The 16,025-nt window shown below is 43.0% G+C and overlaps 1 protein-coding gene across 1 annotated transcript in view; it reads right to left on the bottom strand.

The window, feature by feature from the left end:
• WDFY1 (WD repeat and FYVE domain containing 1) overlaps positions 1 to 16,025 on the bottom strand; it is a 51,209-nt gene that overhangs the window by 21,734 nt on the left and 13,450 nt on the right. Inside the window, exons 2-3 of the mRNA XM_055397500.2 lie at positions 9,370 to 9,437; positions 4,114 to 4,187 (exon numbers count right to left, since the gene is read on the bottom strand). Of these exons, the coding sequence (XP_055253475.1) occupies positions 4,114 to 4,187; positions 9,370 to 9,437 (142 nt within the window). The remainder of the gene's footprint in view (positions 1 to 4,113; positions 4,188 to 9,369; positions 9,438 to 16,025) is intronic.

Below are 16,025 nucleotides of genomic sequence, written 5' to 3'. Positions count from 1 at the left end.
CTGCACCCCAGGGCACCACCCCACTGCATGAAAACAGCTCTCCCTGCGACCACCAGCTGCTAACTGCCATCCCCAAGGTCATCTTCCTGTCCTGGTCTCATCCTCTCTGCCCCACCTGAAACTTACTGCCCCTCCAGCTACCCCGACCACACTGTCCTGGCTGGTCGTCCCACCCCTTGGCCCATTTCGCATCACCCGTGAATGATGTCTCCCTGGTATCTTAACTGTACCACTGATTCCTCACTGTCCTTTCACTCTAAATGCCCTCTCCCCACACACCCCTAAGCCATCTCTTCTCAATAAATGATAGCACCATCCACCAGACTCTCAAGCCCAAAACCCAGCTGTCACCTGACTTGCTCTCCCCACCCCTGCACCCAACCTGCCATAGCTGCAGCTCAAGACATCTGCTTCTGTCCATCATCACTGCCACAACCTTCTCACCTAGACAGAGACAACAACTGATATTTCCTCTTCCGCTTTTAAAATTTTTGTGACAGTATAATTGATTTACTATGGGTGTTAGTCTGCGCCGTACAACAGAGCCGAACAGGCACACATACATAATCCACTCTTTTTAGATTCCTTTCCATTATAGGTCATTACAGAGTATTGAGTAGAGTTCCCTGTGCTATACGGTATATTATTATTTACCTATTTTATATATAAAAGTGTGTATATTATCAATCCCAATGTCTTGATTTATTTCTCCCCTCTACATCCCCCTCTGCTAACAACAAATCTGTTTTCTACATCTGTGACTCTACTTCTGTCTTGTAATAGATTTATCTGTACCATGTTTTACCATGCACATGTAAGCGACATCATACATTTGTCTTTCTCCATCTGGTTTACTTTACTTTGTATGATAATCTCTAGGTCCATCCATGTTGGCTGCAAATGGCATTATTTCATTCTTTTTATGGCTGAGTAATATTCCATCTTTTTTATCCATTCATCTTTCAATGGACAGTTAGGTTGCTTCTATTGTAAACAGTGCTGCAATGAACACTGGGGTTTATTTATCTTTTCGAATTAAGAGTTTTCTCTGGATATATGCCCAGGAGTAGGATTGCTAGATCACATGGTACTTCTATTTTTAGTTTTTTAAGGAACTGCCATACTGTTTTCCATAATGGTTCTACCAATTTATATCCCCATTAACACTGTAGAAGGGTTCCCTTTTCTCCACACCCTTTTTAGCATTTATTGTTTATAGAATTTTTGATGATGGCCATTGTGAGGTGATATCTCATTGTAGTTTTGTGTGTATTTCTCTTGATGCTGATCATCTATCCAGGTGCCTCTTGGCCATCTGGATGTCTTCTTTGCAGTAATATCTATTTAGATCTTCTGGCCATTTTCTGATTGGGTTTTTGGGGTTTTTTAACATAAGAGTTGCATGAGGTGTTTGTATATTTTGGAGATTAATCCCTTGTCAGTCGCTTCATTTGCAAATATTTTCTCTCCCTCTATGGGCTTTTTGTTTTATGGTTTCCTTTGCTTTGAGAATCTTTTAAGTTTAATTAGGTCCCATGTGTTTATTTTTATTTTTATTTTCTTTACTCAAGGAGGTGGATCACAAAAGATACTGAATGCAATTCACGTCAAAGAATGTTCTGCCGATGTTTTTCTCTAAGAGTTTTATAGTGTCTGGCCTTATATTTGCATTTAGGTCTTTGATCCATTTTGAGTTTATATTTATATATGGTGTTAAGAGTTTTGTGGGTTTTTTTTTTTTTTTGGCTGCACTGCATGGCTTTGCAGGATCTTAACTCCCTGACCAGAGAAGAAGGAAGAACCTGGGCCCTGAGCAATGAAAAGGCCGAGTACTAACCACTGGACCAGCAGGGAATTCCCTCCCACCTCCACTCTTGTTGCCCTCCAATCCGTGCTCCACTGAGCAGCCAGAGGGATCTTTGTAAATCAAATGACACCATTCTTCTGCTGAAAACCCTGGAAGAGCTACCCACCAGTTTACAAAATTGAAAACCTCACCCGGACCCACAAGGCCTTGAATGACCTGCCCTCAGCCCACCTGGTCCCACCACCCCTAGTGCTGCCCTGTCACTCAGCACCAACCAGCTAAGGATGGAGGTGGATGTCCTCCAAGTCCTCAGACACACAGAGACCTCCTGCCTCGCGCCTCCACACACACCTTCCCTCCTGGAAAACCTGTTCTGCCTGGCTGTCTCCTGCCTGCCCTTCAGGCCTCGGCTGGATGTCATAGCTGTAGAGCAGCCCTCCTTCCTGCAGATCCTGTCTGCTGGGCGCGGGGACACGCACCTCTCTGGACCCTCTCCTTCTCACTCCCGTTCATTTCTCCACAGCGCTCAACACAACCTGCAAAGAGATGCTTACTTGTGTAGGCATCCAAAAGACCCCTGGGACCAGGGACCATGTCTACTTCCTTCTTAATTAGCATTCTGCAGGACACCCTGTGCTGAATAAGGTCTGAACGCACGGCTCTCTCTGACCGGCTCCAGCCACCTCTTTAGTCTTACGTGTTTCATGCTGCCAAGCCGCTTCATTCTTGTTCTCTACACACACTCTGACCTTGACAACCTCTCCATCTTTGCTCATATAGTCCTCTGTGTCTGGAAGTCCTCCTCCTTCTCCCCTGGTTAACTCCTCACCACCCTCTAGGGCTTAGCACAGTTACAGGCTGGCCGTGCCACTCACTCCGGCCAGGTGAGTGCAGGCGCCAGTCTGTGCTCACTGCTCCGTGTGCATTCTTCACTTTACATGTGATGGAAGCCCACTAGCTAAATCTTATTGTTACCATTCCCAGTTCTGTAAAGCAGCGCGGCTCAAAATGAGGTCTGTGGACCACCGGTCCTGATTAAAGAAGCAGAAAATTAGGGAATAAGTGTTCAGAAAACTTTCCAGCAATTTAATATCATCATGACAGTCAAGTGGATAAAGTTAAAAGTGAAAGTCATCCAGTCGTGCCCGACTCTGCGACGCCACGGACTGTAGCCTCTGTCCACAGAATTCTCTAGGCAATCTTGTAACTATACTATAAAATCACTGAATTGCACACTTTGATGAACTTTATGGTATATGAATTACATCTTAATGAAATATACACATACACACACATATAATTAGACTTACAAAGACACCAATCTCTAATAAATTGAAAATTTAAATATCTGGTCCTTCACCAAAGATGGTTTGAGAAGCACTGCCTCAGAGTTACACGAGTTGTTGGCTGAATGACTAGTCCCTGATCTTGTTCTTCTCCCTCCTCTGTCATACACACACGCACACACGCACACACGCACGCATATGCGTGATCTCCCCCATGTCCTCCTTGCCCCAGTCTCCTCCTTCATGGGCTCAGGGACGGGGGCTGCCACGGGACTCATGTTTCCTGTAAAGGCTGTGCATTGTGGGTTAGCCTGAGAATCAGCCATCAATCGTCAGAGCTCCATGGAGCTACAGCTGGTCCCTGATTTAGGACGGTTCAACTTATGATTTTTCAGTTTTACAAGGGTGTAAAAGCGATACACATTCAGTAGAAACTGTACTTTGAATTTTGAATGCTGATCTTTTCCCAGACGGGTGATAAGCCGTACGATCCTCTCTCGTGACGCTGGACAAGGGCAGCCACAGCCCCTACTCAGCGTCCCGAGGGTGAACAATCGACACACTTACAACCATTCTGGACTCACACAACCACTCTGGTTTTCACTTTCAGTACAGTATTCAATAAATTACATGAGATATTCAATACTTTAGTATAAAACAGGCTTTGTGTTAGATGACTTCATCCAACAGTAGGCTAATGTAAGTGTTCTGAGCACGTTTACGGTAGGTGAGGCTAAGCTATGATATTCAGTAGATTAGGTGTATTAAATGTATTTTCAACTTACAATGGGTTTATCAGGACAAAGCCTCATCATAAGTCAAGGAAAATCTGGAGTGTATTAATTTATTAATTAATGCTAGTTAATTCCAGAATTAATCCATCTTTGGGTCTCTTATCTGTACTAAATGAAACATTTCCTAATGCCAAACAACTGGGCATTCTTTATTAACTTTATTTAAACTGCCCAACGGTGAACATGGGGAGGTCGATACAACGAATGCGTTCTGGAAGCTACCTACCATCACAGCTCCATTATCCTGGCCCACAAATATCCGTCTGCTATCATGATGGTAAGCCAGAGCAGAGCAGGGAGCTGCCAGAGAGATAAAGACCATGTTATGAGCAGACCTACACATGTTAAGTCATTGTTCAAGGCGCATCATTAAAAAGAGCTATACAACTTAGGTTTAAAAAAAAAGGAGGGCAAAGATGTTTTATTTTAAAAAATGTTATTAAATCTCTTTCTGCTGTTTTAGTTTCAAATTTTAACTTTAATAACCTTCCAAGTTACTTTTATGACTGGGTGAAGCGAGTCAGCATGAAGTTTCACCTGATTTAAATTCCTACCTGTTTCTGGAAAGGTGTGGGGACCAGTGTTTAGAGAAGGTGATCTGCCACCCAAACTCTGTGGGTCATCCTGCCCCGCCTCCCATCCCCATCACAGGCAAAACAATAGCGGGCATCTGTGGAAAGAGAGCTGTCCAGTACCACAATTCCCATTCCAAGGCATGTGAGCAAACTGGGGAGGCAACTTTGGCATTATTTGTTGTTGGTTTTTTTCCCCAATGGTCAAAAAAAGTTCCGTTTTGCAGTGACTCGTACAATCCCAGTTTGTTTCTTTGTCCAAAGCAGTGTCATGTGACTGAGACAGCCTGACTCTTCCCATAGACACGACCCTTCCAGGTTCCACCTAAACTTCTTCCAGAAAGCGTGGGCCAGAGAAATGAGTTTCAGAAAAGAGAAACCCTAAATCACTTCCTTCTGCTAAAAATCAAAATTAAAGTGATTTAGAAAATGGAACACTTGGAAAAAGAAATATCTGGGTTCACTTCAGCCTTAAGAATTTTAACTGACTACAGAAAGAAAGGGCTTCCCTGGTGGCTCAGAGGTTAATGCGTCTGCCTCCAATGCGGGAGACCCGGGTTCGATCCCTAGGTCGGGAAGATCCCCTGGAGAAGGAAATGGTAACCCACTCCAGTATTCTTGCCTGGAGAATCCCATGGATGGAGAAGCCTGGTAGGCTACAGTCCATAGGGTCGCAAAGAGTCGGACACGACTGAGCGACAGAACAGAACAGAACAGAAAGAAATGAATGCCAGGAAACAAACAAACTAGAGCTTACTTTGAAATAAAATGTCTTATAAAAAATCCTATAAATGAAGTTACCACCTGAAAACAGTTTTAAGTTCTCTAATTATCATGGCGGATATTCTCCACCAAAGGAAGAAAACTGGAAGAAATGCTGGATTGTACTCAAAGGCAGAAACATAGTTAGCTGCATGATCAGGCTATAGAAAAAGACTACTTCAGTTGCATTCCAAGAACTATCTCATTGAAATGTAGATACTAAGATTGTCTACACACCTAACAGTTAGAATAGACGACAAATTTGGACACCCTTATCCACCATATTGATGTTTGAAACTACAAAGAATGATCATGTTTAAGGATTATAACCACAAAGATACATGTTTGTTTGTTTCAGTCACTAAGTCGTGTCCAATTCTTGTAACCCCCCTGGACTGTAGCCCACCAGGCTCCTTTGTCCATGGGATTTCCCAGGTAAGAATACTGGAATGAGTTGCCATTTCCTTCTCCTGACCCAGTGATCAAACACGCATCTCCTGCATTGGCAGGCAGGTTGTTTACCACTGAGCCACTGGGGAAGCCCAAAGATAGATGCTATTGTCACATAAAATGCTCTTTAATAATCACACACAAACTTATCTTCAAGAAATCAAATCCCTTTGATGATTTTAAAGTTTCACTGTCATCATTTTTGCTTGCTTTTCAGTTGTTACTAAATCTTAATGTTTTAATTTTAAGCTTCTTTTCAATTCTTTTAATGCCCAATCCTATAACAAACTGCACATGAATTATGTAAAATCTCTCCTTTGTGTAAAAATTACAATGTGCTGAGTAATTTTATAAGGTCAGAGACTTCTCACATTTAAAAAACAAAAAGCAAGCCTTCCTGGTTTATTTGTTTAGTATATAAAAATGCTCTGACTTATTTCCTCTAGAAGGGAAGCTTCTAGTGAGAGAAGCTTTTTTTTTAAAGACAATCTTTTTTTTAATGTGAATGTTAACATAGTTTTATAAATAAGGAAAACACAAATCATCTTTCAAATCAGAGACCTTTTAAAAAGGTCACTGGAGTACAAAATCCTTTGCTTGAAACTCTAGTTTTATAAACAAAGGGTTTTCTGGAATACAGCCAGGCTCATTCATCTATGTATTCTTTATGACTGCTTTTGATTCTGCAATGGCAGAGTTGAGAAGCTGCCACAGAGACTGCTGCCACAGAGACAGTCTGGCCCACAGAGTCTAATATTTATGTCTGGTCCTTTGTAGGAGAAGTCTGTGGATCCACCCCATACTGTGGTGAGCAGCCCAGTTCTGGAGTTGGATGCGCATGGACTAGAATTCCAACCTCTGGCCTCAGTTTCCTGGTCTACTAAATGATGAAAATATCATCTTTCTTAGAATAGCTGTTGTGATGATTTTGTCAAATAGTACCAAGAAAAATGTATGAGACACAAAGTAGATGGGCTTTCCAGGTGGTGCGAGTATAGAGAAGAATCCACCTGTCAAGGTAGGAGATACAGAGATACAGGCTTGATTCCTGGGTTGGGAGGTCCTCCTGGAGGAGGAAACAGCTACCCACTCCAGTATTCTTGCCCGGAGAATCCCATGGACAGAGGAGCTGGGCAGGCTACAGTCCATGGTCCACGGGGTTGCAAAGACTTGGACGTGACTGAGCATCTGAGCAGCAGCACGCAATAGAAACAGAAACTGACAGTTACATTTTTCTTCAGCTAAAGCAGATTCTGAAAGTTATTTTTGTTACGTGAGGTACCGTTATGATTCATAATTGGCCCAGGTACAGCAATATTCTAAGGTTGCGCTTACTGATCACCTCTGTTTCGTCACGGGGAACAGTTTAAATCCGTGGATGACCACTAAAATGTCAACTGGTGAATCTGCAGGAGTTTTTAAAAGCAACATGGCACTTTTTTTCTTGTGTTTTGAGTTTAGTTTTAAAAGTCACCTTAAAACAGACAAGCAAATTTCTCAGCATTCATTCATTCTGTTTTCTTCTGGCAGTGTTCCTGCAGTTTCATCAGCAGACACTGCTCTGGCTGGAGGTAATAACCAGCCATCTGGAAGCAAAAGGTTGCATGCATGTATCAAACACAAAGGTGTCAGTCACCCATGGCAGAGATGCTGTGCCTGTTCTGTTCTGTTTTTTCCTGATCCTTTCAGCCACAGAGTTCTGGGAGCTACTTCCGGAGGATACAGTTAAGCCAAGATAGCAAGGGATGGCAATGGAGAAAGCAAAGCCATGTGCCCAAGACTCAAAAGCCAAGGAAGAGCATGTGCTGCTGCTGCTAGGTTCTGGTGAACCAGGAGAGAAATCAGTTACAAAGTGAACTAAGTATTTGGGGGAAACGCAAGCCAAGGGGTCACTGTACTAAATACTGGACATTAGTACAAAAATCCATCTTAGACTCTCCTTGTTCTGAAGGGCATGAACTCCACAGCTGAAGTCTCAAGGAGACTGACCTGTGTCCAAAATCTGAAGTGTAAGGAAAGGGGGAGGAGGGAGGAATCACAGCCAACAGCATTAATAAGACCATCCACAAGGATGACAAACCATCTCCCAGCACTGTAGAGGTCCCCAGGTTGCTGTGGCTATTTCCAGCTATGGACCCATCACTGGACCATTGGAAGTAAGGAGTTACTCATCTAAGAGAAGCCTTTTTTTTTTTTCCAGTTGAGTAAAAGGTAGGCTCAGAGGATGAGCGTGCTCCATCTACCTTTGCCCCACTTCCCCAAAATCCCAAAGTAAATTTATTAAATGGGCCTACAAGGACATTTACTGAGACAATAGACACTTCATGTTCCACACTGAGTAACAAAGGTGACCCATCCACAGAAAAATGCAGATGCAGGACAGAAGATACTACTGCCTACACAATAAACCATGATGAGGGTTTCCGGTAGTCTTAACATGCTACATACGTACAATGAAGTTTTACTTTTTAGAATAGTTTTTTTTAATTATTTTATAATTATATAAAAGGGTCCTTTTATAATAGTTAGCTTTATACCAGTATTCCAAAAAGTCTACTTCATTCTTATTGAATAGTTATCAAGACAGAGAAGGTGACCAGCCTGCCCAAGCTATTAGTGGAAGGTAGGACAATGGAAAATCCTGATAAACTACTAATCCTTTGTGGAAATGTTTATAAGATCGAAATCCTGCAGGTACCCTGCAATAAATGTGCAAATGAGAAAGTGCTAGCAAGACAGGCGGTGCTTGGAAGGGTGACTCAAGCTGACTGAATAGAATCTGCTGAATAACTGGCTACTCTGCGTTTGTAACACACCCCACAGCCCCTGCAGTAACTCTTCACGGAGCTTCAGTGTCCACAGAGTTTGGCCCTGGCAAGCGCTCTTCTTTGGAGAACTTCATAATAGTCTTTAGTAACAGACCATCAAGCCTGCCCCAGAACTGTGTGTCTTTTCCCAGGGGGGAGCTTCTGAACATTGAAACCTAAACTGAGGAAAATCTCCTCATTAAGGACCAAAACCACCTGGAAATAAGCAGCTATGATGCCTTCCATGTGGCCACTGGGGTGGCAGGACTCGATTCCAGCTTGGACCTGGTGGTACCCAGCATCTTTTTTTCAAGAAAGAATGAAAAAGTGGGAGAGAAGGAGACAAAGCTTAGATTGGCAGGAATAGCAGGATTTAACTGCAATTTTATGTCACTACATCTCAGGGCTCTTCTAAAATCTCAATACAAAAGCTTTATATTTTGGGTTTATTTTTAGAACATGTTTGACTACTGGGAAAAAAAAATCTCCATTTAGGATGTGTCGTGCCTTGGACCAAACTTCTCAACAGAACCCAGAGTTTATGAAAAAGTAGCACAAAAGGCCAGGTATGAGGCAAAGGAGTGTTCAGAATCCTGTTTTAGTGTCAGTATCAGCTATTACTAAGTAGAAAATTACTACTAATATAAGTTGGCCAAATGAAGACAAAGGAAAATGGGGGAGGTGGGCAGCTTTCCTCTTCCTATTTTTTTTTTCCAAGTTTTGTTCAAGTTGATTCAGTTAAACCAGTTGACTCAGCTTCCCTTTTGCAAGAGAAGGGGAGTTTTCCTGCATTTTAACACAGAATGCTGTAGGTATTAGGTAACCAACAAGCTCATTTTGAAATTTAAATCATCAAAGACATTTTTCTTGGGTGAAACTGCGGCTACTCACAGGCCATTGTGTGGTAAATGCTGGGCCAGTACTGACCGCTGTCTCTTTTCAGCCATACTCGGATAGTCCTGTAGAGAAAAGAAAAGAATGAGTAGTCTTTAATAAATTTATCCTCACTACCAAAGTAAACTTCTTATTTTCAATACTATTTCCCACTGACCTTATAACATTAACCAATTGGACAAATTAGACAAATACACACACATACACGCACAGAGTGCATGGCATATTATACTAGTGTGTACATGTATACACACACACACTCAATATATTTATTGTTGCTATTCAGTCGCTAAGTCATGTTTGACTCTGCGACTCCATGGACTACAGCAAACCCTGCAGGCTGGCCAAAAAGTTCATTTGGTTAAATGACTACACTGTTCAATAAAGTTCTTGGTGAAAATGAAAAATATATCTTTTATTTTTACTTACAAACAAATGAACTTTTTGGCCAACCCAATCAATAGCTATCTACAGTTATGTCTATACATGGTAAGTTATGCAGGAACTAGGAGTCAGGATTCTAAATAATATCAATCACATGGAAAGTGCTCATTATATAGCAATATACAAACAATGCTGTTGACTACTGACTCTTGGCAACCAACTGCAAACTTGGTGTCTTGGCCATCTCGCCCAAATGAGGAGTAGCCGAGGTAAATGGAAAGAAAACGTTTCTGGAGAACTGGGAGAGACCCGCATACAGAGTGGACCCCATCATCACTGCTCATTCAGAGAGTTCCCAGCCATCTCGGCCTTGGGAGGAAACCCTTCCACACCAGTCCCTGGGCCTCTCCTTTCACCAGAGCACACGTGGAGATGAGGAAGTCCTGCCCACAGCGGGGAAAAGGACAAGCGACCAAAATAGCCCAGGTTTACTATTTTGGCTCATCCCCTCAGAAGAACAATAAGGAATGCCTCTCCTGCACTCCACCGAGCCTCCTGGAAGCTTTGGGCGTCCTCCCCTTCAGAGCAGGACACTGACCGCCTTGCCCAGCACAGCCGTGCTCTGCCTTCACCTTGAGTCCTAGCTCTCTCCTGTCCCTTACTGTCAGCTCTGTCACAACCACTCTTGCATTTCCAACAGCATCGAGATTCTGGCTCACAGCCATCACTAAAGTAATGTTTACGACCTTGAGCTAGAATACATTAAGGCTAAGTGCTGACACTCTCTGTTTCCATTCTGTTTGAAGTTCGAGACAAGGAAGGCTGGTGTCTGAGGATAAAAATTGGAACAGTGGTTGCTTCTGGAGTTGAGAAAGGACAGAACACAGCAAAGGGATACGAGGGAACTTTCTGGGGCCGTGTCAGGCTGTGGAGAGGTGGTGATGTGGGTGTATGCATGTGTCAGAATCTGCCCAGCTTATTTAAGATTATTGTAAATGATTAGACCATAATAAAGAAAGACTAGATGTTGACCCTCATTTATCCAAACAAACAGATGACTGAGCAGCACAGTGGGCATCATGCTATTTTATATGTGACCTGGAGACAGGCCTTAGTATACGAACTGCCACTTGTACAACACATCCCATGTTCCAGTCACGGTGGACTGGTCACAACAGAATCTTTGCCAAGTTGAATCCAGGATTTTCCTCTATATTATCCCACCTCTGATCACCACTGTTCAGACCAGAAAAGAGATTAGTCAGTTCCTTCCCTAGGAAATCAGAAACCGAGAGAGAGAAACAGACCCGTACCTCTCCAGGAGTTGAAATGACTGTTTCGGGCCACACGTTTTACAGTTTGGACTGCAGAATTCTGTACGTTAATAAAGGGGGAAGAATGAAGCCAACCTATGAAGAGAAGCTGGAGACAGTTCAGGTGGAGGGGCCTCACGCCAGCTGCTCTTGAGGCCTCTCCTGTGTTCTGAGGGTTCTGTGAGGCGGACGCCCCAGCATCCTCACCATGAACACCCTCAGCAGCTTCAGCAAACCCGAATGACTTTCACTGTTTGCAATCAAGCAGGTACTAATATACCACGTCTGCGTGGACACCATGAAGACATGGTGACACGCAGTCTCTTTGTTCAAGCACCATTAAATGAGCTCCTACGTCACGAGGTTCACACAGCAAGACAATCAGGCAGACTCCTTCATGAGTACCTGCACTGTGAAAGGAAGTTTTAGGAAGTTCAAGTTCACATCCAAAATTAAAAGGGAAAGCGAGACACAGATCAGACTAAAGCATGTGTAAACAGATCTATACTTTTTACTGTTTGTAGTTCAACATCTTAAATTAAAATTTGACACTCTTTGAGGTAATGTTTAAACTGCTCTGTTACTATTTGTGGGTTCTTGGTTACTGTTCATGATTATTTAGTTTTCTTCTTCTACAAATCTCAGAGATTAAGACATTTCCATGAACAGAAGGAGCAGAACAGGAAGAGAAGGGGATGACAGAGGATGAGATGGTTGGATGGCATCACTGACTCGATGGACATGAGTTTGAGCAAACTTCGGGAGTTGGTGATGGACAGGGAAGCCTGGCGTGCTGCAGTCCGTGGGGTCACAAAGAGTCAGACAGGACTGAGACACTGAACTGAACTGATGGAAAAGATCTTTCTAGTTGGAAACCATTTAAATGAAGTTATGAAATAGAAAAAATATTTAATGACACGGGAAAATGTTCATGATATAACGTTAAGTAAAAGGCCCTATGTAAAATTGATAAGTGCAGTATGATACCAACTTTATTTTACAATACATCTGGTCAAACCCCTAGATCCAACTATCAGCCTATAGTAAATGCAGAGGAACACAATAACCACCACTACTGAGGTTTATTCAGCAAAAAAGCAAGACTGCAGGAAACTCTGTAGACAAATGACCTAGTTTCTTCAACACATAATTTGCAAGGGGGGAAACACAGAGATGGAGGACCAGCCTACCACTACAGAGGTTTAACAGACACCTCAAGTCATCACCTTGTGGAGACTTATCAGATCCTGATTCAGTCAAACTGTTACATACACATGCCTATATTATCATGCTGCTGCTGCTGCTAAGTCACTTCAGTCGTGTCCAACTCTGTGCGACCCCATAGACGGCAGCCGACCAGGCTCCGCCGTCCCTGGGATTCTCCAGGCAAGAACACTGGAGTGGGTTGCCATTGCCTTCTCCAATGCATGAAAGTGAAAAGTGAAAGTGAAGTCGCTCAGTCGTGTCTGACTCAGTGACCCCATGGACTGCAGCCCACCAGGTTCCTCTATCCATGGGATTTTCTAGGTAAGAGTACTGGAGTGGGGTGCCATTGCCTTCTCCAATATTATCATGAAACAGCTGCAAATAGGAACACTAACTAGATATCTGATATTAAAAGACACTGTTCTTTAGATGTGATAACAGTGTTGCAGGTTTCTGCTTGTTTTTTAAGAAGTAAGAAGTAATTCCAACCTAAGACACTGGATCTTGCCTCTGTTCTTGGCATGTCCACCACCGCCCAACCCTCACCACTCATGCCTCAGTGCAGCCTCCTCCCAGGTTACCCGGTGGGCTCCTCCCTCCAGACCACGTCGGGTATGTCGACAACTGGTGACAACTCCCAAGGAGCCACACATCCCACTGCCGCTGGGCTCACAGACCACCAGTGGTGGTCTCAAATCAGGGGTTCAACTGACACGCTCGTGATTCCCACACCCAGACCCTGCATCCTAGCAAGCTGTCATCCTCAGGTGCCCAAAATACCGAGCTCAGGTTGTATCCAAAGCCCTCGTCCCTCACCTCCCTACCAAGGACTTTTCTCTCCAGGCAGTAGTCCACCCGGGCAGCACACCACAGGATGAGTAGCATTTGGCAAGGTCTTCCACACCTAAGGGCTTCCCTGGTGGCTCAGCTGGTAAAGAATCTGCCTGCAATGTGGGAAACCTGGGTTGGATATCTGGGTTGGGAAGATACCCTGGAGAAAGAAAGGCTACCCACTCCAGTATTCTTGCCTGGAGAATTCCATGGACTTAGTGCATGGAGTTGCAAAGAGTTAGACACGACTGAGTGACTTTCACTTTCCCTCACCTAAAATCAATAGAAGCTTATAATGATGATCCTTAGGCCTGAACTACTAACACGATTTCACATTTTGTTGACAGTATTTTGTTACTTAGTACAGAATGCTTATGGATACATTCCATTACATATGTTCAATACAGGGAATTAAACAGAAGGAATTATAAGAAGTTAAAGGCCAACTCTCCTCTAAGCATTAAATCTGCTCAAGGAGGGACTTCCCTGGTGGTCCGGTGGCTATGACTCTATGCTCCCAATGCAGGGGGCCTGGGGTTCGATCTCTGGTTGGGGAACTAGATCCCATGTGCCATAACTGAAGAATTCACACGCCTCAACTAGGAGTTCACAGGCCGCAACTAAAGATTCTGTGTGCCACAACTAAGATCCAGTGCAGCCAAATAAATAAATAAATATTTCTAAAAATTACATTAAAGCCTGTTCAAGGATTCTATTCCACTTGCAAACAGGACAGTAAAGGCCAAGGCACTTGAAGATGAGGGTGTCAGGCAGCACTTTCCTTCACTCAAAGCAATTAACAAGCTCCCTATCTGTGTGGTTTTAAAGGTCTAAAGATCAGAATGCTGACATATTCTAAAACCCCCAAAATCAACCCCAAAAGTTGTAGTCACAAATGCATCAGTAGTTCAGTGGAGGCCTCAGGAGACGTGCTCTTCCCTGTGTCTTCTTGAAAGAAGAATAGTTTCAGACAGCAGAGAAGCTGCTGTGAGCAGAAAACCTTAAAGTCTTCTCTTCCATTCAATCATCTAACCTGAAAAAATCACGCTTTAACTTCATGAAGCTTCAGAATGATAAACTAGCCCAAGGTCAAAACGGGACCTACCTAGACCCCAGGAACTCCGAAACGCAGTAGTATTTCCTTTGGAGGACAAACATCCATACTGCCATTTGGTCTGCACCCAGCTCAAGCGGACACACTAGAAAACTGGCAAGATTTATACTATTTCTTGGGGGTGTTCCACCTGAAAAAATTGTTTACCCCATTCAGGCTGAGAGAAGACCATCCTTGCTTGCGAATCAGGTTTCAAATCAGGCAGCTGACCTTGATAGCTGGCTCTACTTCTGTATTCACACATTCTATCTAGAATTCCTTTTCTCTTTTTCCAGGCATACTCCTTTACTTCCTTGGGTGACAAATTAAAATCTCCCACTTCTGAGATAAAATCAAAACAATATTAAGTTCAACTCCTAATACTCCAGCACTCTCAAGAAACTATGTATTAAACAAAGTTGTATAACTTCTATTAAGTAATACAGAAATTTGGTTTGTATTTAGGATTTATCTCATTGGTTTAAAAAATGGTTATCGAAACAGGCTTAAGTTGGTCTGTTTTATTTTAAAAATCAACAAATTCCACAGACTAAAAATTTACTATTCAGCAAATTGGAAACAAAATCTACTATTCACAACAATACAGTTTAGCAACACTTTATAGGCACAAACTATTAAAAATTCCTGAATGACATTAATAAACCGTATCAAAGTACCAAGATCAGATGGCTTTATTTTTACGAAAACTACCTTCATGAATGTCCAAGCCATGCTCTATGTGTTACTTGATCAGTCGTGTCCAACTCTTTGAAACTCCACAGACTATACCCCGCCAGGCTCCACTGTCCATGGGATTCTCCAGGCAAGAATACTGGAGTGGGTTGCCATTTCCTTCTCCAGATATCAAACCTGGGCCTCCCGCATTGTGGGCAGATTCTTTGTCATCTGAGCCACTAGGGAAGCCATGCTCTGCACCGAGATAAAACAGCTTCCTTTTCCTTCACTGTTTTGACAACTGACACCCACTCACCTAAACTCATCGTATGTTTTGCTTGCTGCTTATTCTACCCATTTTTCTAGTAGAGGGATTTTCTTTGATAGTCTAAGACTGTGTCAATGTAGAAAAAAAATTTTAGAAACGTGTTCATTTTGCCAAGCTCTATGTTTAGGTTATTTTAAAAACAATAGCCTGAAACTTTTCCAAAAGGTACTTAGAAAGGAAATGTGTCATTTCTTCCAGAGACTACAAAAGGGCTTTTTAAACTTCCTTACACTCCTGCTGATCCTGTGGAGGGCTCTACCATCAGTCTCCTTTGCCCTCCTCGTCTGAGAAGCACGGCTGCAGTTTTTCATGGAGAGAGGAAAAGAGGTCTCTGTAAGACGACAGCCCCACTGGATCCACATCAAATCATCATCTTATTTGTCTTGCCGTTCACCCCAGTGGATCATCATTCATTTAATTTCTGGGAAAATGAAAATGCCAAAGCTGGATTGTATTTCTTTATTTTAAATATTTCAGACTGAAACTGCCGGGCAGGGCTAAGCAAGGAACAACAGAGAACAACAATAACATACCATTTCCAGGGTTCTCATGATTTTTTGTCAGCAGTGCATTAGAACTACTTCTGTGGCAAGAATCCTGTTCCATTTAGTGAGAAACACATTAAAGTGAAGTCGCTCAGTCGTGTCCGACTCTTTGCGATCCCACGGACTGTAGTCTACCAGGCTTCTCTGTCCATGGGATTTTCCAGGCAAGAGTAGTGGAGTGGGTTGCCATTTCCTTCTCCAGGGGATCTTCCTGACCCAGGGTTCGAACCCAGGTCTCCTGCATTGCAGGCAGACGCTTTACCCTCTGAACTACCAGG

The sequence above is a fragment of the Moschus berezovskii genome, chromosome 2 (assembly GCF_049115385.1).
Source record: "Moschus berezovskii isolate FMDL1 chromosome 2, NW_MosBer_1.0, whole genome shotgun sequence".
Classification (NCBI taxonomy): domain Eukaryota; kingdom Metazoa; phylum Chordata; class Mammalia; order Artiodactyla; family Moschidae; genus Moschus; species Moschus berezovskii.
The sequence above is the reverse complement of the archived record's forward strand: the minus strand, read 5'-3'. Positions and strand labels throughout refer to the sequence as shown.